General features: G+C 49.0%; 3 protein-coding genes across 3 annotated transcripts in view; 1 reads left to right on the plus strand and 2 right to left on the minus strand.

Moving 5' to 3' along the window:
- Positions 1-4,618, minus strand: part of cenpp (centromere protein P) — a 41,338-nt gene extending 36,720 nt beyond the window's left edge. Inside the window, exons 1-6 of the mRNA XM_068742302.1 lie at positions 4,574-4,618; positions 4,070-4,203; positions 3,855-4,003; positions 3,384-3,472; positions 1,652-1,740; positions 815-911 (exon numbers count right to left, since the gene is read on the minus strand). Of these exons, the coding sequence (XP_068598403.1) occupies positions 815-911; positions 1,652-1,740; positions 3,384-3,472; positions 3,855-4,003; positions 4,070-4,197 (552 nt within the window). The 5' untranslated portion in view covers positions 4,198-4,203; positions 4,574-4,618. The remainder of the gene's footprint in view (positions 1-814; positions 912-1,651; positions 1,741-3,383; positions 3,473-3,854; positions 4,004-4,069; positions 4,204-4,573) is intronic.
- Positions 4,619-5,649: 1,031 nt separating this feature from the next.
- nol8 (nucleolar protein 8) lies at positions 5,650-11,840 on the plus strand. Its single transcript, XM_068742756.1, has 17 exons — positions 5,650-5,770; positions 5,854-5,916; positions 6,007-6,085; positions 6,655-6,811; positions 6,964-7,262; positions 7,361-7,623; positions 7,942-8,130; positions 8,182-8,768; positions 9,203-9,316; positions 9,506-9,626; positions 9,715-9,850; positions 9,918-9,998; positions 10,270-10,541; positions 10,655-10,793; positions 10,949-11,010; positions 11,151-11,233; positions 11,647-11,840. The coding sequence occupies exons 1-17, from the start codon at positions 5,650-5,652 to the stop codon at positions 11,716-11,718; spliced, it is 2,838 nt and encodes a 945-aa protein (XP_068598857.1). The 3' UTR covers positions 11,719-11,840.
- A 372-nt stretch (positions 11,841-12,212) lies between these two features.
- On the minus strand, positions 12,213-21,338 carry atrip (ATR interacting protein). The gene is made up of 16 exons (XM_068742791.1): positions 21,082-21,338; positions 20,891-20,966; positions 19,883-20,053; positions 19,700-19,812; positions 19,319-19,536; positions 18,331-18,436; positions 17,946-18,110; positions 16,839-17,082; positions 16,002-16,055; positions 15,636-15,814; positions 14,798-14,934; positions 14,633-14,724; positions 13,733-13,819; positions 13,582-13,655; positions 13,074-13,315; positions 12,213-12,397 (listed from the first exon to the last, which is right to left on the minus strand). The coding sequence occupies exons 1-16, from the start codon at positions 21,336-21,338 to the stop codon at positions 12,324-12,326; spliced, it is 2,289 nt and encodes a 762-aa protein (XP_068598892.1). The 3' UTR covers positions 12,213-12,323.
- Between the last annotated feature and the right edge of the window lie 1,445 nt (positions 21,339-22,783).

Raw genomic sequence — 22,783 nt, forward strand, 5'->3', positions numbered from 1 at the left:
TGTTGATTAATATTTACATGAATATTGGAGATGTATTTAAATTACAGTAATTGTTTGTAGTATTGGCAACATTCAGAATGTTCTGATGCACCTTCTGACAGTTAAAATAAATGTTTTTCTTGTTATTCTTATTACACTAATGTGCATATTGCTTGCATTGAAATGCACCAGCGCACGTTGGCCTCATGGCCCAGCAGCACTTTGAGCTTGTTGCCTGCTTTACACTGAACAGGTTCTAGAACAATAACTGCATTACAAGATTTCCCTTGGCTGTCTGGAGAGTCTGTGTGCACAAACATTTCTTTGGCACATACTTTTAAATGTCTGTGGTTTCCCACCACCAACACAAATGGTACGATTTCCTGGCTCGAGTTCGAGGCGGCTGTCTGTCTGTGTTTTATACCTTTATATTTTCCCCCGCTGTCATTCAATCCACTGCCAACACTATAGTATAACCGTTTTTCCACAAGAACAGTCAAGAAAATTCAGCTAAAGCAACATAAGCGGGCCAGTGTGGAAAATGTGTGGAAATCCTTCTTCATCGCTGCCAAGATAAGAAAGTACCCTACTCTTTTTAGACTCATACAAACAATTAAAGCAAGACTGAGGTCGTATCAAACACCAATTTGTTAAATGCAAAGAAACAATAACGCAATGTTACACAGAACGTGGTCAAAGAAAGGATTACCCTGATCCAAGTCCAGAATTACTCTGTATTCATTGTGAGGAACACACAAACCTTACCATGGACAGCAGGTGTGTGAAAGCAAGGCTGCAGTTTGAATACCAGTTTGGTGCGTTTGTTATCACTTACCTGGAAATGTCGAAAGGTTCTGCATCGGTCATCACATCTGTCTGAGACGGTCCTGAGTGTCCTGATAAGCGCCAGAAGATCCTGGTTCTCCTCCGCCCTGAAAGGATGTTACACACACCGTTAAAACTTTAAGGGAAATGATGAGGTTTGTTCCTTCAAAGTCGATTTGAATCAGCAACCAGATAAATTGTGACAATTACTTATATGCAAAAATAAAAACTAGAACAAACTGGAAAGGCAAGTAAACAACAGCTACTCCTTACATGGTAAACGGCCTGTACTTGCAGAACATCTTTGTAGTCTGAGCGGCCATCCAAAGTGCAGTATAATACATATTCATACATACACTATCACTCAAGCTAGTGGAATAACCCCCGAGGCCATTGAGCCCGCAGATACACTCAGGGTCCGACTCTGACCAGCCCGGCCCAAACTGCGAGGTTAAACACTCGTCTTGCAACCCAATGGTCGTGGGTTCGAGGCTGCCCTGCCCTCTTTATTTTCCTACTTGCAGATTCTGAGGTTTTTGCATCTCCATCAGCAAGCAAGCCTCCATATATACAAATATATTTAATATACATCTTTCTGTTGTGGTCAGATAACGCAGAGTTTCAGGACACCTGAGCCCCGTTACGAGCTCAGTGTCCTCGTAGTAGCACCCCAGAAGATGGGTGAGGTGCAGCTCCATCAGCGAGAGGGTCATGATAGGGACCTGCTGAGAAGATACCCCAGAAGATACATCTATTTATCTTGCATGACATCATTGGAGATGCTTGAGAACAACGGTAGTAAGAGTTCTTTTGTTTTTTTAGATCAGCTTCACATGAAGGTTCTTACCTGGACAGGAAACTGCTTAAGTTCTGCAAGTCGCAGGCGTCCAGCACCACCTGTAGGTCACTGATCGTCTGCTTACATGTCTGACCTTCCTGCAGAACAAAGTCACCGTCACCGAGACAAATCACAAATACTTAGGCACTCTCTGCAGTGATGAATGATAAGGGCTTTGCTTGACTTTACAGGAACATTTAGGAGAGAAGACGTTATTTATTGGAGATCAATAAATAAAAAGACAAACAACAGTTCAGTATCAAAATGATCAGAAAGTTGAATCAACAAAAACCTCGTTCCGACTCCCTCCCTGTACTTATTGATGCACTGCAGTTTCCATAATGGTGAAGTGCTCCTTCAAAGCGAGGGAGGCGTTCCATAAGGGCTGCACAGTGAACAAACCCGTTACCGGCCGTTCTACTTTACGCTGTGATAATTAGAGCAGCGGATAAAGAACGCATGTATTTACAAAAAGATCTTTATCAAAACAAGATAAAACTTCTTCATCATAGCGAGGCAGCAGTGACTCACTGGAACCAGCCGTCCTGAGAGTAATGCAGCTAGAATCAGCCAGGAGGCCCACAGGAAGCCGAGTCGCCCAGCTAAACGAGTCACTCTGGCCTTTACGCCGAGTCCAAAGAGGCGTTCTGACTCGTCATTATCAAACTATCAAGTATCAACTAATTTTAACGGCAGTCTACGTTGTGTCGTTATGTTGTTGGTGACACGACCGTCTAATGTAGACACCGTTCCTTCCTGTGATGTGTCCTCATCAGCCGCTGAAATGTCAGCTGTGGATTTACTACTGAATACTGAACACGGCCTCTGCTGCCCTCTAGTGGCTCCATCTGTCTGGATTTAGATTCATTTCCATTAAGGAAAGGGGACAAGTAAAAGACTTTGGTCTTCATTCACGCACCGAGAATGTTAACATGTACGAGGCTCATGGAAAAATCACAACTTTGAGATAATAAATTATAATAATAGTAACAATGCAGACTGAACCAAGACCCGATTGTACTTGAATCAAGACTGACTCGGTATCAAGATTGATCTCATTGAATGTGCTGAAGAAAATAGAAGATAAAAAATAAAAACTTAAATTACCAAATAAATATTAGCACCAGTGTAATTCTCAATTCTATGGGCAGATTTTCACGGCTATTCCAGACCCGTTTATCACGACTGAAGAAAAAGTGGATTCTTTTAGCCGTTTAGCGGATTCCACCGTGAAGTGCCACTTCACGGTGACGGAATAAATAAAAACATATTGGACCCCCCAGCAGCTTCACACAAATCTCTGACTCTCCTCATCCTGATGTTTCTTGTGGTTGATATATCGAATGTTTTGAAGAACTTCCTCTTATCACACTGGTGCAGAATATTCGGCCAACATGTGACCATTTGTTGATTATGGCTTAATTACGTTTGGAATAATCAGACATTGGAGATGGTGTGATAGAAAATCACCATGCAGCCCATTTTTTCGCATGTAAAATAAAAGAAAGAAATCTGGGAGAAAAAAAACAGAATTCTGGGGAAAGCAAGAAGCGGATTTTGTCTTTCAGACGCGGATTTGTCGTATTTTAGGTTGAAAATCGTAGAAAATACGCCATAGAGTGGGCTGTGGGCGTCGATTAGATTATAAGACCTAAACTAAGAAGGGACTGTTTTAGGGTCAATGCAGTGACAGGAAAACTGTGATGCCTTCCAGTTACGTTCCAAAGACGAATTGACTCACCTTGATCTCAGCGAGCTGGAACTCCACCTGGAAGGCCAATGCAGAGCAGTGACCTGATAGGCAGAGCTGGTGGACCGCCTTACCCCCGCCTGGCACACACACACACACACACACACACACACACACACACACACACACACACGAGTTCAGAATTTGCTCTGTGGTGTTTTCATGTAAGCAAAAAATGTTAAAGGAATTAAATCTTAAATATCATGCTTCAAAAAACACAACATCTTGTATTGTCTACAAACATCCTTCTCTTTGGCCGCTTTCGTTAGATGCATGATAACGGAGGCGTCCATCATCATGCGATGTTCCTTGAACTCTAAATGCGTGGCCATGGAAACGTGGGACCAAAATAACTCACGTGAACAATAACGCCGCACAAACGGAACCCTGGGAACGCGTTCCGTACATTTGAGCCGCGTGTCGCTGGTCTTCCCGATTCACAGACGCGTCGTTTATTCTCACCGCTCCGCAGAGACCTCCTGCTGCATCGTTCCAGACTGACGCCAGACATCTTTGTCTGGACCTTCAGGTCCTCCTCCAGGTTTCTCAGCACCTCCTTCAGCCTGGATCGGACCTCCTGCTCCTCCTGCTTCTGCCCACGCACACACAGCCTGAGTAGAGACACATGCTGGTCATTTACTCCCAGAATGCACCTCCTGCTCGCCTCTGCTACTCACGCGGCGTCCCGCATGGCTGCTGGGGGGTCCAGGTCCCTGAGATGGTCCTGCAGCACCGTGACGTCAGTCTGGAGCCGCCTGATGTGAGCCTCCAGCTCCCGCACCCCGTCCAGGTCCTCCGCACTCATTTTACCCTGAACACAAGCGGAACAGTGGTAACCGAGCCCCGCCTCCTTGTGTGAAAGTACTTATACTCCACTCAAGCAGTACTAAATACAAACGTGTTCACTGTTAAGCTAGGCCAGCTTTCATAAATCAGCTGGATAGCTTCGACGTCACGAGCGAAACTCACGCTAACAAGTCGAAGGAAGATGAAACGTCATTACCCTCGCCGAAGGGTATGAATGAATGAACGAATATATTTATTAGACAGGGTCTGCAATCTCTAATTGTCTTTCTAGTTTTAGTTACTTTACCGGGTTCTTCAAAGCCGGCTTGTTGCGATAAAATACGTTAAAGTATTGCACTAATAGCGACATTAAGGTGAAACGCTTCTACTCACACCTGGACTCGTGATTGGACCTCCGACGGTCTGAAGCCTCGCGCCCTCCGGACTGTACCAAGCCTCTAACGACGCGCGGGGGGGGGGGGGGTTATTCCGATGGTTTGTCAGATTGTATGAGAATGTCTCTGCGCAAACAGCGGAACTATTAACAGGAGTTCACGCAAACAGCGTAACTATTTACAGGAGTTCACGTTACACGAGGATTTTACTTATTATTGTTGCTCATGAGCAGAAACAACCCCCCCCCGTGGCTGGATTCGTGACTGTCCCCTCAACATGGTGGTCATCCACGTGATCGATACGTCACTACAGAAAACCTTTTCATTCATTCACCGGCACAGATTAATCGGTTTCTAGGTCGTTGTACCGACAGCGCGAGTTAAACCTGCATGCTGCCGTCTGTCGGGGAACCATCGGAACGTCTCGTGTGCGCGGAAGGGAAAGATCGCCGGACCTCGACCCCGGACGGAATTAACGGCGACACAAGCTGGACGCATGTGAGGTTAACATGTTGTGCTCTACCGATCGATGTGAAATAAATCCGCTGTTTATACGCGAAGCTTTTTGAGCTTCGGTTCCGGAGACCTTCAGGAGGAACCGGAGAACTTGAGCTCAGCCGGTGAAGACATTATTCTCCGGTTCGTTATTGTGATGACGTGAATTTCTTCATGTCGTAATGAACCAAGAGGGAGGGGAGATGATTTTTATTTGGCATGGCAGTACTTTAGCAAAAATAAACACACAAATGCTTAAATATGTAACTAACTTGACCCCCCCCCCCCCCCCCCCTTCTTTTTTAATTATTATTTATTTATTTTTCCATTATTATTTCCATTTGTATGTGTGTGAGTATTTGTACATACTGTACTACAATGTTTTACGTGTTCATAAGAAACTAATATAGATTAAAAGAACAAAACAATTGATGGATCAGAAATGTTAGTCTGCTGTGGTACGAGTCGCACTGAAACGTTGTGTTGCATCAATATCAGACGATTGGCATCGACCGGCGTTGCGTGGACAGACGGGTGGACGTCTGACCGCCGCAGAGGAACGCTGCCGTGGATACGCGGCGATGCAGCGACTGTACGTCGGCGGCTTGAGCCACTTCATCTCCCAGAAGGATCTGAAGGATCGCTTCTCTAAGTTCGGAGTGGTGGAAGACGTGGAGCTGCGAACCAGGCGGGACGAGGACGGTGAGGAATCTAACTGACGCCCACAGCCCACTCGTGTGAATCACTAAGAGCTCTCGTGTGTGACCGTTGCTACCTTTCCTCAGGTAATCCTTACAAAACCTTTGCATACATCAACATGAAAGCTTCGGGTGCTGACCTGAAGAGATGTAAGTGAGGACGTGTTCCGTTTGTAAGAACACGTCACGTCTGGGGAGGCGACGCCCTACGGAGGTCGACTCAGGAATGTCTGTTTGCAGGTCTGAGTGTGCTGAACAAGTCTCAGTGGAAGGGAGGAACGCTGCACATCGAAACGGCCAAGGAGAGCTTCTTACACAGGTGCAGTCACGTTCTTCACCTTTCAAAGTATTCACAGTATTTGCCAAAATACGGGAGAAGATGTTGTACAGACTCACCTGACTATAAGCCACGCCCACTAGATTTAAAAAGAAAACATATTTTATAAAAAAATACAAGCCGCCGTGTCCATGTCGTAACGAGATGTTTACACAGAAATGTTTTAAACTTTTAACTCTTTGAGGGCCGGCCATTTTCAGCTACATGCTGAGTGCCCCAGTTTTCGCTCATTTTGCCCGATGTTCCAAGCCCCACAGAATATTCATTACTATGACGATGCAGACGCTGAACCTACAAAAAGAAAGATTAAAGTCTCGTCTTTCATCAGGAAAATAAAGTGTGTTCCTATCATCTTGAGTTATTGGCCTTTGAAGAGAGACGTATTTCAATGTCAGGGTTGGCAGTGAATGTTTGGGTTTTCACATTGATGGCACTGAATGGGTGTTAATTAAATAAATGCATTTTTACGAACAGTACCTGTAACACGGCAAATAGAATAGTTGGTGAAGGAAATCAACTCGCCTGGGGGGCCTGGGACTTTTTTCTCTCAGGCTGGCTCAGGAGCGGCAGACGTTAGCCGAGCGGCGTCTCCAGCAGCTTCCAGCTGAAGATAAGAGACAGGAAATGTTGGACTCCATGAGCAGATCTGGTGTGAAAGACTTCACCATGAAAGCTGCGGTGCCAGGGACGGTCGTGCCGGGACACCAGGTGGACGCTCGTAGTGCACGTACACAGTACACGTGCATACTTTGTAGTATTACAGTACATACATCATAGTAACGGCTGTATATTATTATTAGTGTGTCCTACCAGTCCACCAATCGGCATCGGGACAATGGCGCCGTCTCATTTTGTTTCAGGGCTGGGTGGTGAGTAAATTCGGACGCGTCCTGCCAGTCCTGCAGCTCCCTTGTCAGAAAGGCAGAAGAGTGGGGACAGTGAAGTACGACCCGTCCAAATACAGCCACAACATCCACAGGCTGGACTGGTCCACCGCGGACCAGCAGACACCTGTCGCTCAGCTCACCTGGGAGGTGCCGGGTGGGGACGATGACATCAGTAAGAAGAGACGTGGAGAATTTCCTTCATACGAGACGTCAAGACGGAAGAAGATTCGGACAGAAGTGGTCAAATCTCATAATCCGGTGGACACAACCAGGTAACGAAGCGATGCTGGCTGTCAGGTTCCCACTTAGAGGTCTGACTGAGACTCTCCACAGACATCAGTCCTCGTCCTCATCCTTGTGTTCCTCTTAGATACATGCAGACAGATGAGTCCACCCATCACGCTGAGACTCACCGGTTTACCAGTGGATGCAGTAAACCGACCAGCCACCGACTGGCTCGGCCAATGAGAGCAGAGACTGACGGCGACATTGATTCAGACAAGAATATCAGCAGAATGGCGGAAGCTCAGGACCACGCCCATGTTTCACTGCAGCAGGAAGTGGACGGGGACAACCTGGAAGTGGTTGGATTGGACTACTTAACGAAATCTCATCAGAAAACTAAAGGTGAAGGTTCCATTTTTTTTAGGTGTTGCCGTTTGGATTGCTGATATTTTGAGCTGCGGCTAGTGAATGGTGAGCTGCGGCTAGTGAATGGTGAGCTGAGGCTAGTGAATGTGTAAATGCTACTTTACAAACCTGTTAAAAGGTTCTAAGGAAATGTACTGAGAGGCTCCGGAAGCTACTGAGTGACATGCTGGTCTCCACGGCCTATCGGAGAGGTCAGATTTGTTTGTTTGTTTGTTGTTTGAATACATGAAAAACGTCTCTTGTAAATAGTTTAGTTATCAGGATCCGCTGATGACTAAATGTTGAAGTTATTCTTTCCAGATGATGAAGACTACGACTCAGCAGACACAGACGAACTCCTGGCCTCCAGGAAACCTGCTCCTCTGCAGGAGAGGCCGTCTCTGCCGACTGACGGATGCCTCTCCAGAAAAGAGTCTCCAGAAAAGAGGAAGAAAGGAAACGCCAGAGAGGAAGAGGAGGATCCAGCTCATGGCGGGCGCTCTGATAACAGTCAAAGTGATTTGCTCGCTGCCCTTCCTGTTTTAAAGCGCCCTCTGTCAGAATCAGAGAACGATGAAGAGGAGTCAGGAACAGACTCCGAGTACGAAGCTCTGTTTTCTAACGTCCCACATCTGAAGATCTGTCTCGCGGATCTTCAGAGGCTCGTGGAAGAATCCCAGCCGAACGCTTCTGTACCGAAAACGAGCGTCTCCTCCAGATCTGCTGGGCGACCTGCAACAACTCCTGAGGACATCTTGTCTGTCCTCATGGACCAGGACAGCAGCGAGGACGAACCCGAGGAGAGGACAAGTAAAGCTGTCCTGTCAACGCCGCTGCCTGCGTTCCAGGGGACCGGGACACGAAACGAGGGACCAGAGACAGAGGAGCGTCAAAAAGGGGACGAAGAGGAGGGACAGAAACGGAAGCTCAACGATGGTCACACGACAGAGGGCAGTGAGGAAGAGGAGGAGGAGGAGGGGGAGGAGCTGTCTCCTTCGGGGGGGCCATTAGGACCAGAGGAGGAAGAGGACTGGCAGAGGAGGGCCAACGTGAGGAGGCTGGCCGCCGTCCAGCAGAGACAAATGGAGGCAGCACGACACAAGAAGCTCATCCAGGGAGCTCTGAGCCGGCTGGTGAGTAGGGTGTCGGTTGGGTGAGCGTGCATGTGGGGGGGCGTGAGCGTGCACGTGGGGGGGGGGGGGGGCGTGAGCGTGCATGTGAACAACACAGAACTCCTTTTTTTAGGACGCTCCAGCAGTAAGACCAGGAAAACGCATCACGTTTGGCTCTGACGATGATGATGATGATGATGATGACAAGCAGCAGACGAGCTCAAAGGTCACAACATCAAAGAGAGCATCTTTTGGGGGCAGCCAATCAGAGCAAGACCCCCCAGCCCTGAGGAAGAACAATGTAAAAGAGAAGGTGTGGAGTCGCTGAGCTAACGGGAGACACACAACAAATCTAACTGTGTGTGTGTGTGTGTGTGTGTGTGTGTGTGTGTGTGTGTGTGTGTGTGTGTGTGTGTGTGTGTGTGTGTGTGTGTGTGTGTGTGTGTGTGTGTGTGTGTGTGTGTTCAAAGCAGTCAGCTCCTCACCTGTTCAGCAGCAGTGAGGATGAAGAAGACGGTGATGAAGAGGAGGCTGGCAAGAGCTTTGACCTCAGGCCTCAGTTTGAAGGTCGAGCGGGACAGAAGGTGAGCAGCTGCTGAGTGATGGTTGTCCCTGCAGGACCAGGGTGCCCCCGGGGTCTGGGACCAGGGCGGGTCCGGGACCAGGGCGGGTCCGGGTCCAGCAGCACGGCGCTCCCGGGTCCAATCTGGATCAGCATCACTTGGTTTAGTGCTGCTCTTTGACGGCAGTCTTTGTCTTTGTCTTCTGTCCAGCTGATAGAGCTTCAGTCTCGCTTCGGGCCGGACCAGCGGTTCCGGATGGACGCTCGCTTCCTGGAGGAGCACAAGGACAAAGCGGAGGGGGCTGCCGGCGGGGGGGGGCCCGCGAGCGACCGTACGACTAACGTCTCCCGCTTCGACAGTCCGACGCCGCTTCCTGTTGATGAAACGCAGAATCTCTCTCCTGCTTGTTTGTGATTTAGGGAGAGAAAGGAGGACAGAGGACGATGAGGCTTTGGAAGGCGAGAGGACAAAGAACTTGTCCATCCTGCAGAGTGTCCTCGGCGCCGCCTCACAAACGTGCAGCAGCAAGACGGCGAGCAAAGCCAGGACCTTCAGGTCAGCCGGACACGGCGCCTGGACGAGGGACAGACGGGACATTTACTGACAGGAAGTGTGTTTGCAGAGACGTGTCGGCGCTGCACTACGACCCCAGCAGGGAGGAGCACGCTGCCTTTGAGACCAGAACCGTGGAACCCAAGCAAAGGTGAGGAACGCAACTCGGGTTTGGTTCTTCCAGCGGTGACGTTCTGTTGGTCCACGGAGGACTGGAACGTTCTGCGTCATCGTCCACAATCCCCTGATCTCATGAGAACCGAAACAACAAACTCAGAACTTCAGGTCATCAAGAGACTACGGGGGGGGGGGGGTCAAATAGTTCTATTAGAATGATTAGAGTTATCGTCCAATCAAAATAGAGCAACGCTGCTTGTCCAAAGCTCAACCGGGACACGTCCTCTTACCTTTTGTGTCCACAGAGGGGCGGCCCGGCGGGAAGAGGCACAGAAGATCCCAGAAGTCTCCAAGGAGATTTACTACAACGTTTCTGCAGACCTGAAGGCCGGGTTTGGTCAGGGGGGGGGGCCTGGAGGAGAGGAGAAGACGAGCTGGGACAAAGAGGACAAAGAGAAGCCAGCGGAGGGGGGCGTCGCCGAGAGCCTCTCGGATGATCCCAACACACACAAAGAGACGCCTGGATTTAAGTTCTCCTTCTTTGGAGATGAGCCAGAAGCCGGACGCAGGGAGACCGGTGGGTGGACCTCGGGTTTGACCTCAGGTTGTCCACCGACCGGTGGGTGGACCCCGGGTTGTCCATCTCAGGGTAGCACAAGTCTCTGATCCAGTCTGTCTGTTTGCCAGCAGAGTTCCAGGTCGAGAGCATCCAGATGCCAAAACTTTCATGGCAGCAAGACCCACGTTTCCATGACAGCAGCTCCGATGAGGAAGATGAAGAGCAGGAGGAAGATAGGAAGCAAAGCAGTTTCATAACGAGAAGCAGAGAGTGAGAAAATCGGCTTCTCCATCCGGTCCAGATGCTTTTTAACTTGAGCTGGACGAAGCTTTGCTAACGGGGCTAACAGCTAACAGCCTGGGAATGTGTAGCATGTGAGCAGCCAGAACCGTCTCAGCTGAAACGGGCTTTGTGTTTCTGTTCAGAGACGCCTCGTCTACCACGGAGAGATTCTTCTTCTTCTGCCGGGACGACCGCCGGCTGACAGGTACTGCTTGTTGTCCTACCTGTGCGTGTTGGTCCCTGCCGGGACGACTGCTGATGTCCTACCTGTGTGTGTTGGTCCCTGGCTGGGCCTGAAGCGAACCTGAAACAGTCCGTTTGTTGCGTTTTTGTGTCCTCCCTCAGATGATCCCAGGTTGTTCTGTCGCTCCTCTCATCTGGAGGAGCAGCGGGAGCAGTGGGAGGAGAGGAGGAGCGTCCTCAGACAGGTACATGGGGCTACCCCACGGCTGGAGTCCCGTTCTCCCACATCTGGATCGGCTGGGACTCGGCTTTGGTTTCACCCAGAGCTGGTCATCTTCCTCGTAGTCCACATTTAAATCGCTTTTAAAAGCTTTTAATCGCTTTTCTCGTATTTCCGTGGTTTCGGGTCATTTCCAGCCCATGAACGGGGGGGGGGGGGGCATAGGACGTCTCAGGATTAGAGTTAAAGATCTCTTCCACACGGGGGACCTGTCATAAAGGCGTCGACAGCAACATGACATCATTCCCGTTTGGGACCGCTGCTCCCAGATCTGGGCCAATCAGGATGCTGCGTGTTGGCGACGCCCCGAGCTCGGTGAGGTGAAGGGGAAAACCACAAAAGGGTTTTAACTTCTCTAACCCTAACCTCCGTCCACAGGAGTGCCGGAAGAAACACAAAGACGCCAGGAGGAAGCTGAAGTCCTCCCACAAGGAGGATCATGGGAAGTAGCATCTGTGTTGAGTCTGTACGCAGAAGTACACACATTAGGAAGTAATGTCTAAATGTTGGGATGGAATGTCACATTTATTGTGTTGATCAATGAATAAATGCATTTTGGTTTGTATCTGGGACTTGACTATCTTTACTTATGATATTCTGGGAATTGTAAAAATATTTTCTTCTGAATTTCCTCAAATAAATTAAACCTGGTCTTTAATTTCCTTCAATCGGCCAATGCATTCAGACAGAGACATTCAATTAGCTTAGCATGCAGCTGACTGGAAACTGCTTCCTCTAAAAGCTTTGACAGGAGCTGAAGGTTTGAAATTGGATGATAGTTAGCCAAGACATCAGGATCCAATGTTGGTTTTTGTGTAAGACCTGGAGGAAATAAGAAATGTGAAGAGACTCATTGCTGGACAGCCACAGGATGGTCTTTACACAGCAATCCAAAGATCAAAGAGACAGACAGAAGCAGATTTTCATGTTTAATTGTTAATTCCACCAGACAGAATAAATATTGTGACTGTCCTTCAGGTTTCTCCATCCACTTCACATAAAGTCTCGTCTCAGTCCGCGACAACCTGTCCTCCCGACCTGGACGCGGCAGCCTATCAGGGGATAGTATCAACATCCATGTCATCGGTGTCGTCACTCTCCGAGCGGCAGATCTCCTCCAGCGCCAGCTCTGACAAATTAAAGGAAGAGGACATGCTACGCGGTCAAAAGTGGTGGAAATACAAAGTAGAGAGTATAATTCAATTCCCACTTCACTATGACGACGATGATTTACAACATGAGTGAACAGCAGCAACACATCCCTGGAACAGAAAGACATTCTACAGGTGCTGCTGCTTCGGAGGAACTACTCCCAGAAATAATGTTGGAAAGGAGAACAAACAAGTGATATCATGGGCGTCATTAAATGAGTATACACACATACACACACATATATATATATATATATATATCAGAATCAGAAGGTGTTTATTGTCAGCGAGGGTTCACAGACTAGGATTTTTTCTTGGTGAAGTCGTGCTACGTTCTCGTTAGTCCTGCGTTGGACAGTTCTTAACTCTTCTTAAACATCCTTTCCACGTGTCTTTCGTCATGCTTGTTTAAGAAATGAGAACTTTCAGAGTTAAAGAACTCGTGGCCAGCTGGAAGGTAACCGCCCATGCAGCAACTATCCAATCAGGTTTGCTCAGTTAGAACCAGGCTGGGATTTCTATTTTGTTTTGGCCAGGCAGTGTTTGTACGAACTCCAGCTCCTACTGCCCTCCGTGGGTCGATGTGCAGAGCTAACACTCTAAGCACCTGCCCGGAGGCTCAACTGTTCTCAGCTTCCATTCTCCTGTGTGTACCTTCGCTCTCGCTCAGCTCAGGGATCTTCCTCAGCAGGTCTCGTACCGCAGGGATCACCTGATCGTACATGTGCAGCAGGGGCCTGCAGCTCTCCGTGAAGCCGTCGTGATGCAGCAGCAGCCAGTGCAGCAGCAGCAGACACTCCCGAAGCAGAGCTGCGGCGTCACCGCGCCACCACGGCGCCGCCGACGACGGCTGCGGGGCACCGTACGAACCTGGTGGACAAATCAGAGACGTGTTGCTGCCAATGCGTTCAGACAGAGACATTCAATTAGCTTAGCATGCAGGCATTCGTAACGAGACGTTTAGCTCCGTTATTAGCTGAAGCTCCGGAGCATCGCTCTCAAGCTCTTAAAATAATGGATTGATCGCCTCGTGCTATTTTTAGCAGGGTAAACCCGACTACCTCTTGGTTTTAGAGGCACTGTGTATCATACTGTAGCTTTCGGTGTTTGTGTCGAGCACCGGGTTAGCCGATGCGCTCGTGCTTTAGATGTGAAATGTGACCAACCTGTCAGCTCCAGAGAACCATGAAGATCCAACCACTGACGATGGAAAACAACCACCACCGTCTGAACCAACTAAGAGAGGGAGAACCGTTTGGGCAACACCAAACTGGATGTCTTGTATGGGGAGGAGCTTAGAGCCGGAGGTTCACCTCGGTGTAACACGGGCAGCTGCTCTCCTGGCTGGTCGTCCAGCTCTCTGCCGTCTGAGTCAGCATTCTGCTCAGCAAACGAACCAGCTGCCACAAACGCGTCAAAGTTATAGTTGATCCATACAGTAATCAATATGCTGCCATAGGCCAGCACTGGTGGCTTAACCTATGACACCCTGAGCTCCTCCCCCTCTATCTGATTATTCATGTTATAAATATATGTGAGTAATCTCTCTCTCTCTCCCCCGTAGTCTTGGGCTCTCTCTCCCTCTATTTGTCCCTCTTTCTGTCTGTCCCTCCCTCTGTTTTTCCCTCTCCTCCTACCTGTCCTTGTCTCCGCCTCCCATCCGCCCCTCTCTCTTTGACAACCCAGCCGGTGCAGACAGATGGCATCCTATTGTGAGTCTTAGGTGCTGTTCAAGGTTTATTCCTGTTCAAGGAAAGTTCTCGAAGTTGGGTTCTATCTTTGCCTGCTACATCTGTGCAGTGCTTTGAGATAGCTCTATAGATAAAATGATTGAACACAGAAAGGCCCCAGGTGGAATGGACCTTCTTGCGAGGAGGCAACAGCACTTGCCACTGTGCCAACGTGTTGCCCCAGGCAACATTCATTTAATTCATCATTCACTAACCTGATCAGGTCTCATTGAGATCTCTTTTTTAATAGCAAAAGACAGGAAGTAGCATGAACAGAACAGGCCATGATGTCAACACACAAATAGTTTAACAAACTAATATACGGAATTTAGTTTTTCACGCCAGTTAGGCAAACCTGCAGATATATCATACTAAATGAGTTTGATCTGTTGCGTTTTATTTCTGGCTCCGCTGTAGGAGTCAGTCTGTCCCTGCAGTGTGTGTGTGTGTGTGTGTGTGTGTGTGTGTGTGTGTGTGTGTTACCTGCAGGTCCAGTTGAATCCAGTCTGAGCGTGTTGCCTGGATGTCTGCTCTGCTTGTGATGAACTGAAACAACTTCAAGAAAATACACGGGTCTAAAAAAAGCAGAAATAAAACTGTTTGACAAATCTGTTCCCATCCAGGCGTAACATTCGGGCAGAGTCTCACCATGCTGAGAGCAGAGCTGCCGAGCCAGTGTCTGATGATCGCACATGGACATGTGGGCAGACAAGCACGCCGACACGGTACGCAAGCCGCTGTCTGGTGACCAGCACACGAGCAGCACCTGCAGAATACACGCCAACCTACATGACGGAAGCAGATACACGCATGTGAGCGGGGTAGAAACTCAGTGTCTCACGACTGGAGCAAGCACAGAAGGTGCTGCAAAAAAAAAACAAAAAAAAAACTTTATTTAACAGTTTGGACCGGTCCGGTTCGAGGCTGACAGGTTAATATATCTGCATGAGAAGAAGAGACCGGATTGGCTGGTGGCTGCTTGTCTTTGCTGTGTAACTGACAAGAGAAACCATTTCATTGGTCACACGGCAGAGGAGGCTGAAGAGAGGCTGCAGCCGCGTGAGAGTCGTAACCGTCGACAGTCAGGAGGAAGACACCTTCACCGACTGCCCGTCTGCAGGCTCCGTGCCAGCGTAGGGTGGCAAGGCTCTCTAAAGTAGAGCATTAAAAGCATCCCGTGCGCGAGTTCAATGGTTCTACGGCACCGTCGCTACTGCAGATCTCAGAATGAAATATACAAAGTCAAACATTTGTGTTTCGCTGTCTGAATGTATGAGAATGTGTCAAATCGTCTGTCACTCTGGCTGTACTTTACCATCGTCTGTCATTTATACAATCAGAATGAAAAAGCAACACTATCTTTGTTTCCCATCTCTCTAAACAGAATTGTGACATTTTTATTTGTATTACATTTTAGTGAAGCGCTGGAGGCCTTCCATGATAACATTAGATAAAGCTGATCCCTGGTCAGTCAGGGTGTGTGTACCTGTCGCTGTGTGCGTGTGGTGTCCTCTCAATCAGGACACACACAGTCTTCATGGCAATGAGGACGAGCTTCTCCCGCTGCGAGCTGCAGCTGCCAGGCCTCGCCTCACAGAGCTTCAACACTGTCCGCAGCAAGGAATTCTGGGAGCACAGCGGCACGCCCTCAGCGGAGCGTTCAGTCTGCAAACAGAGGAGGGGATGGAGATGTATTTATTATATAAAAATCTGTCAAGTGATAGTAAGGGTCAATAAATGAGAAATGTAAGTTCATCGTGTCACTGAGGTCATGAATCATTCAGCAGGTCCCTCTCCGCCCGAGTGACGGCAGAAACACGCCGTGTATTGACGGCCGAGCATGTGCGTGTACCTCCTTGTCTCTCGCTCCACTCTGGACGTCCTTTGACAGCACGGCCTCCACCACCTGGGAACGCCACAAATAGCACATCTGGTGAAATTCACGCCGTTTCTCATCGTCGTGCTACCTCGTGCGTAGCTTCTCTCAGCGATAGCACTGATGCTAACTTATTAAGTCTCTCATTTCTGAAAGCAGGAGGCTCTTTACGTCCTCGCATCAGGCTGTGAGAGACCGACTCGTCTCACGTCATCAAACACGAAACGCCAGTCCTAACGGACGTTCCTGCTTCCATAACCCCCCCCCCCCCCCCCCCCTCCCTCACCTCATTCTCAGCCCAGCCCCCACAGTGCGTTAGACAGAGGACGTTCTTCACCACTATCACCTGCTGACAATGAGTCCTCCTCCTGCATGGGTGTATCATAGGAGCTACTGGAGCTCAACCGTGGACTTCAGAGCTGGTCTCGGACGAGACCTCGTCTCACGGTTACACGCTGAATATCACCAGCACTCACATTAGCAGAGAGAAGCACATTCCCAACTTGAATGGTTTTACAGAAATGAATTGTGAATAGAAAGTGAAGCAGAATGTATCGAGTCTGAAACGTGCTCTGGGTTGAGGCTCCATCATGCTGAGGATCTGTGTTTTTGTCATTTAAAAATTGTTATATTAATAATGCAGACTTAGACCTATATAATGAATACAGGTCAGCACAGACAGATGAGACCGGCCCACAATGCAAAGTAATAATAATTGTATGCTTCTTTCAAAAGTCGGTTTGGCTCAGTAAATGAAACTTAAACAGCATCTAGAGAAAGAAGCTGTCGGTAATGTTGATGTTATGCCATCACCTCGTCACTCTGGGCAACCAAAAAGTAGACCAGCCTCAGGGCCGCCAACCCAACGTCTTCCACAGTGAAACCACCCTCGTCCCGCCTCTCTAGTCCAGCGGTGCCAGCCGTGCGTCCGGCTGGGCGCGAGCCGGCAAAGGTGGCGTCCGAATCAGCGGCGGAGTGAAGCGAGTCCAGAGCCCGACAGACCCAAGTAAGGTGAAGGTCCAAAACAGGCAGGAGGAGGACAGCACCAGGATAGGAGCTGCAGGCAGACAGACAGACAGACGAAGGACGCGCGTCAGAATCAGTTTATCGTCAATGAGGGTTCACAGACTAGGAATGTTTCTCGGCGAAGTCGTGCAACATGAAACAGTAATGTCAGTAATAGATGCTAGCTACAGTGCTATGCTAGCTACAGTGCTATTCTATAGCGTACGCCCTAAAATAGACCAAGTTACAAGAAACACACGAGTACAGAACACATCACAAAACAGCATCGGGAGCGGAGCCACAGATGTCGGACGAGACGCCGGCACGCTTCTCTCTTCTCCGGCGTCTCACTCGTTTGGTCAAAACATGGACTAACTCCACAGCAGGAACTAAAACGGGTAAAAGGTCCGTGGGAGTCGTTGATCTGCAGTTTAGTAGCTCTTCACAGGTCTAAGACGCACAATTAACGTGGAAAAACAAACACAGAACGCACGGGAGCACCAGGGCGACCGCCAGTGCTGGTCTATGACAGCATATTGATTATGGTATTGATTAACTATAAGCTTTGTTTCCAGTCTGCTTTTGGAAATGTTTTGAACCAACAGCAGGCCAGCATTTTGGGTTCTAGTGGGGCAACATGGCATAATGAGCTCTGTACGGTAAGGAGGGGCCTGGCTGCTGAGGGCTTTAAAAGTGAGCAGCTTGAGCTTCAAGTTTAAGTATTCGAGTTCCCGAGTATTATAGAATAGAGTTGCGAGTAGCTTCTCCATCGCCGCTTACGACCCACTAGAAGTGAGATGGCATCTCCAGAGGCATCTCCATCTCCAGCCTACTGTTCCATTACTGGGTCACTAGCGGGTTCCGCTTAGCGTTGTTCTGTGAGGAACAGACCAGCGGCTCAGTTCGACAGCCTACCTTCCGTTTCTGCTGCTGGCTGCCGCTTCTGGTTGAGCCTGACTCAGCATGTTGAGTCCAGTCACAGCGAGGCTCTGGGCCAGGCCCAAAGCCGTTCTGGGCGCCGCAGCGCCACCGCGTCCAACGGCAGCATCAAACGGTACCAGGAAATCTGCCGACAGCCCGCTGGAATTACACAACACAACACAACACAACAACGCTGACATCCCATCAAGAAACCACAACGAGAAGTGCAGGTAAAAATGAAGCGACACTTTGGCTGGGTTTTAGTGAACTACTTCTGAAGTCAGGTTGCAGTACTAAGGTACAGCGATGTACACACACATTACAGGTATGACACTACATTGCCCTCAATGTTGTCAGGGTTACAGTGAACATCATTTACCTGGATGTCAGGTAGGTGTCGGTCAGGCTCATGGACAGCAGATGAGAGAGGCCCAGGCTGCTGGGAAGCAAAGGCTGCTGCAGCAACAAGGCCAGCAGCGCCCCGCCTACAGGACAACACAAACACACACATAAATACACACACACACACGTATACAGCAGCACCCCGCCTACAGGACAACACAAACACACACATAAATACACACACACACACGTATACAGCAGCACCCCGCCTACAGGACAACACAAACACACACATAAATACACACACACACACGTATACAGCAGCGCCCCGCCTACAGGACAACACAAACACACACATAAATACACACGCACACACGTATACAGCAGCACCCCGCCTACAGGACAACACAAACACACACATAAATACACACACACACACGTATACAGCAGCACCCCGCCTACAGGACAACACAAACACACACATAAATACACACACACATACACGTATACAGCAGCACCCAGCCTACAGGACAACACAAACACACACATAAATACACACACACACACGTATACAGCAGCACCCAGCCTACAGGACAACACAAACACACACATAAATACACACACACACACGTATACAGCAGCACCCCGCCTACAGGACAACACAAACACACACATACACGTATACAGTAATACCTTGATATTAGAGTATAATCCGTTCCTGGACCGAGCTCGTATGTTAAATAGATTATTCCCATATAAAATAACTGAAAGCTATTTAATCTGTTCCGACCTAAAAACACATAAATCAACGCTAATAACGTTTTTAAGTGTTATATAGATACACACACAACAATATAATAAATGATATACAGTATTATTGTAATATAAAATGTGGTTTTATTATGAATTTAACATGCGCTGAACTGGCGGCTCATCCAGGGTGTAACCCGTCTCTCGCCCGTAGACAGTTGGGATAGACGCAAGCAAATCCAGCGAGCCGGACGTCTGATAAGCAGTTAACTGACCTCGATGGTGCAGGGGTGCAGGTTTGATGGACAGGAAGGGGTCTGGGTGGGCCACTTCCTGTCTGTCTCCAGATTTGCTGCTAGACGTCCCTCTTCCTCCGCCGTTTCTGCGCACCCTCACTGGTGTCGCTTTGGACAAGACGTGGGTTTCCAGGGTCTCCTTGGTGATGAAACCATTTCCTGATGGGGAGGAGCCGCTGCCACTCAGCACTTTAGGGCTGAGATGAGAAACGGTTTCAAACTGCAACTCTTGTGTGTCCTGTGTCAAAATACTAGACTTCCTAGAGAGAACGTTCTCCTCTCAAAACCTTCAGCAAAGACATAAAACGGAGAATAGAATCCAACGCATTTGGTGAGCATCGAGTCTAGCTGGGGACTGACCTGCCTCTTGGTAGCGGAGAGGCCAACTTGGTTTTGTCTGAACTGAGCAGCTTGCCCTTCATCTCATTCATCTCGGCTTCTTTAAACTGCAGCTCTGCCTCTAAAGACTGAACCTAAGCACAGACGACATGTCATGACCGGGCTGTTCTCCGGATGTAGGGCGTGTGTTTTTCAGCTGCCCACCTTCTTCATCAGCTCCTTCTCCCTCTCACTCTGCTCCCTCTGTCTCCGAGTCTCGAGCAGGAGCTGACTCTGCTTCTGGGCCTCCGTCTCCCGCTGAGCACCTTTCAGAGAGTCCCTCAGGACCCGGATCTCCCCACTCTTCAGCACAATCCCGTCCTCCACCTCCTTCAGCTAATAACACACACATGTGTCATTACATATTTAGCCCCAGTAAGTTCTAGTTTAGCACAAGTGACTCCTAAATGAGTCATTCTTAGATTGTACTACTACTACTACAGTACCTTCAAACTCTGATTATTTATTTCTATACAGACAGAAACATTAAGGTCTGGGTTTAATATGCAGCCAGTGTAAACACCACAAAGCTTTTAACAGGATTCACGAAGATCGAAAAAGATTCAACTGGACTTCTAAACGACTGGTAGAGAGTCCAGATACTTCTCCTCATTCTCCAGTTGGAGGGTCCAGATTTTGACCTTTGACCTCTACCTTTGCCTTGCGTCTCATCTCCCTGTACTCCTGTTTACTCTCTCCTGTCCTCTCAATGTCCCACTTCTTCTTAGCTAACCTCTTTTCCTGTCTACACTCCTGCACTTCCTGGTTCCACCACCAGGTCTCCTTATCTCCTTTCCTCCCAGAAGACACACCCACTCCTCTCCTACCTGTCACCCTGATCACCTTAGCTGTTGTATTCCAGTCTTCTGGAAGCCTCTCTTGTCCACCCAGAGCCTGTCTCACGTCCTCCCTGAAAGCCACACAACACTCTTCGTTCTTCGGCCTCCAACACTTCGTCCTCTGCTCTGGCTCCGTCCTCTTCATCTTCTTCACTACTACATCACACAGTACTAATATCTAATTTACATTACACATTAGTACTGTGTTACCGTTTGTGGCTGTCAGTGACTTTTAATAACACTGCTCAATGAAAAAGCTTTTTTTCCTCCCAACCAACAGCCCTCCGCTCAGGCCTGGACATTCAAACGTTAAAACAGGAACAGCAAGCCCCACCTTCCTCTTTAGGTCTGCATGCTGAGCTTCCAGGAGTCTGTAGGAGTCCTCTCTCTCTGGCCGAACCCGCTGCTGCCTGTTAACTTAGCATAGAAAGCAACAGCAGGTGTCAGCGTGCTCGAGGCTCGTCTGTTCTCCAGGTTCGTGTCATTGCTTTGCTCAGCAGCCTTCTAAATGCTGACTGTGCATACTCACCCAGAGGTTCTGCGTTCCCATCGGCGCCGCTGCCGAACCCACACATGCTTGTAGCCAGCTCCGTTGGTTTGGATCCTGTGTTCGACCCAAGCCCAGATGCAGCAGGTAAAGTGATGGCCTGTGAGGCAATGTCGATCTCATTCAAGTCGTCCTGGGTGAAGTCCTCGTCATCTCCAAACGGATCATCAAACTCCTTCACCACTGCTACGTCCTGGTCCAGGCCCCGTGGGCGCTTTGTGGGGCGGCAGTTCATCCTGTGTGTGTTTGTGCAAAAAGAAAAGAATACCCAGAATGTTCTACAGAAGGTAGTGCAGCATGTGTAACCAGTCAACGGGTAATAACAAGAATGAACGTGTAATAATAACAATGAACACGGCTCGGGTGGTTGTTCTCAGGGTTACTGCAGCCGTCTCGTGGCAGAGCAGGAGGAGACAGCGTCTGACTTTCAGGCCTTTGCGGCGGTAGATAAGATCGGTTTCATATGTAGGAATCGGCCGAGCAAAATGAAGGAAATCCCTATTCTTATCGCCGCGACGACGTTGTTGTTGTTGTTAACGGAAAGCACCTGCTGGTCTGGCATGCCACGGAGGCAGGGCACCAAAGACCTGCTGGTCTGGCACGCCACGGAGGCAGGGCACCAAAGACCTGCTGGTCTGGCACGCCATGGAGGCAGGGCACCAAAGACCTGCTGGTCTGGCACGCCATGGAGGCAGGGCACCAAAGACCTGCTGGTCTGGCACGCCATGGAGGCAGGGCACCAAAGACCTGTTGGTCTGGCACGCCATGGAGGCAGGGCACCAAAGACCTGCTGGTCTGGCATGCCACGGAGGCAGGGCACCAAAGACCTGCTGGTCTGGCACGCCATGGAGGCAGGGCACCAAAGACCTGCTGGTCTGCAGCGTGTTCCTGGTGTTGGTGTCAGAGTAGACACATCTCAGGAAGGACCAGCAGGTCGCAGCGTTACAGCAAACACGCTGAGCCGACCTGAGTCCATCAACAAACTCTCAGTAAGCACGAAGAACCTTCAGGGGCTAGCAGGCTAGCAGGCTAGCAGGCTAACATGTTTTAGAACTGGCATGACTTGTTTGTGTGATATTTCTATATTTTAAGCATCCACCAGCTGTCTAATCAATCAATAGCCGAGCCCCCCCGAAGGTTCCCGCTGTGCGCTGTAGACGAGGCTGATTAATAACAATAACTATTGATTTGTGCTGAGCAGCATGGCGGCGCGACGAGCCTAGTAAATGCGCAGTATCGAAACCAAATATAACAGGCTAACGTTTGAAATGGCAACTTATGAACTGTTTAAATAATATTCATTTATTTTGGGGGGGGGGGGATTTACCTTGTATGTCGGTAGCTGGCGTTCCTCTAACGTCATCAGTCAGCGACAGCTAATTAAACTGTACCTTGCGGAAATTGGCCTGCTAAGCTAATGATGCTGACTCCCTCGTTACACTTAACTGTTAGCATTTCATGAAAATGGCATCCGGGTGTCTCATAATGGCGTCAGTAAAGCGTGTAACGTGCTAAAAGCTAACCGGCGAGCTAAACAAGGAGAGCAAACTCTCCGAGTAATAATGTGCTACTCGCTTGTAGCACCGCCCAGTGCCGCTGATAATCTGACCAACCAGAATGCCTCTTTAACAGTCGGACCAATCACAGACGCCATGAGCGAAAAACGTCATTATGGATGCC

The sequence above is a fragment of the Brachionichthys hirsutus genome, chromosome 8 (genome assembly GCF_040956055.1).
Source record: "Brachionichthys hirsutus isolate HB-005 chromosome 8, CSIRO-AGI_Bhir_v1, whole genome shotgun sequence".
In the NCBI taxonomy this organism is placed as follows: domain Eukaryota; kingdom Metazoa; phylum Chordata; class Actinopteri; order Lophiiformes; family Brachionichthyidae; genus Brachionichthys; species Brachionichthys hirsutus.

Coding starts and splice junctions, on each gene's coding strand:
- atrip (XM_068742791.1), bottom strand. CDS start 21,338: ATGAACTGCCGCCCCACAAAGCGCCCACGGGGCCTGGACCAGGACGTA. Junction 14,935..15,635: donor CCACACGCACACAGCGACAG/GTACACACACCC, acceptor TCCGTCATGTAG/GTTGGCGTGTATTCTGCAGG. Junction 14,725..14,797: donor GCAGCTCTGCTCTCAGCATG/GTGAGACTCTGC, acceptor TGCTTTTTTTAG/ACCCGTGTATTTTCTTGAAG.
- nol8 (XM_068742756.1), top strand. CDS start 5,650: ATGCAGCGACTGTACGTCGGCGGCTTGAGCCACTTCATCTCCCAGAAG. Junction 8,769..9,202: donor GGCTGGTGAGTAGGGTGTCG/GTTGGGTGAGCG, acceptor GTGTGTTCAAAG/CAGTCAGCTCCTCACCTGTT. Junction 9,627..9,714: donor GGGGGGGCCCGCGAGCGACC/GTACGACTAACG, acceptor TTTGTGATTTAG/GGAGAGAAAGGAGGACAGAG.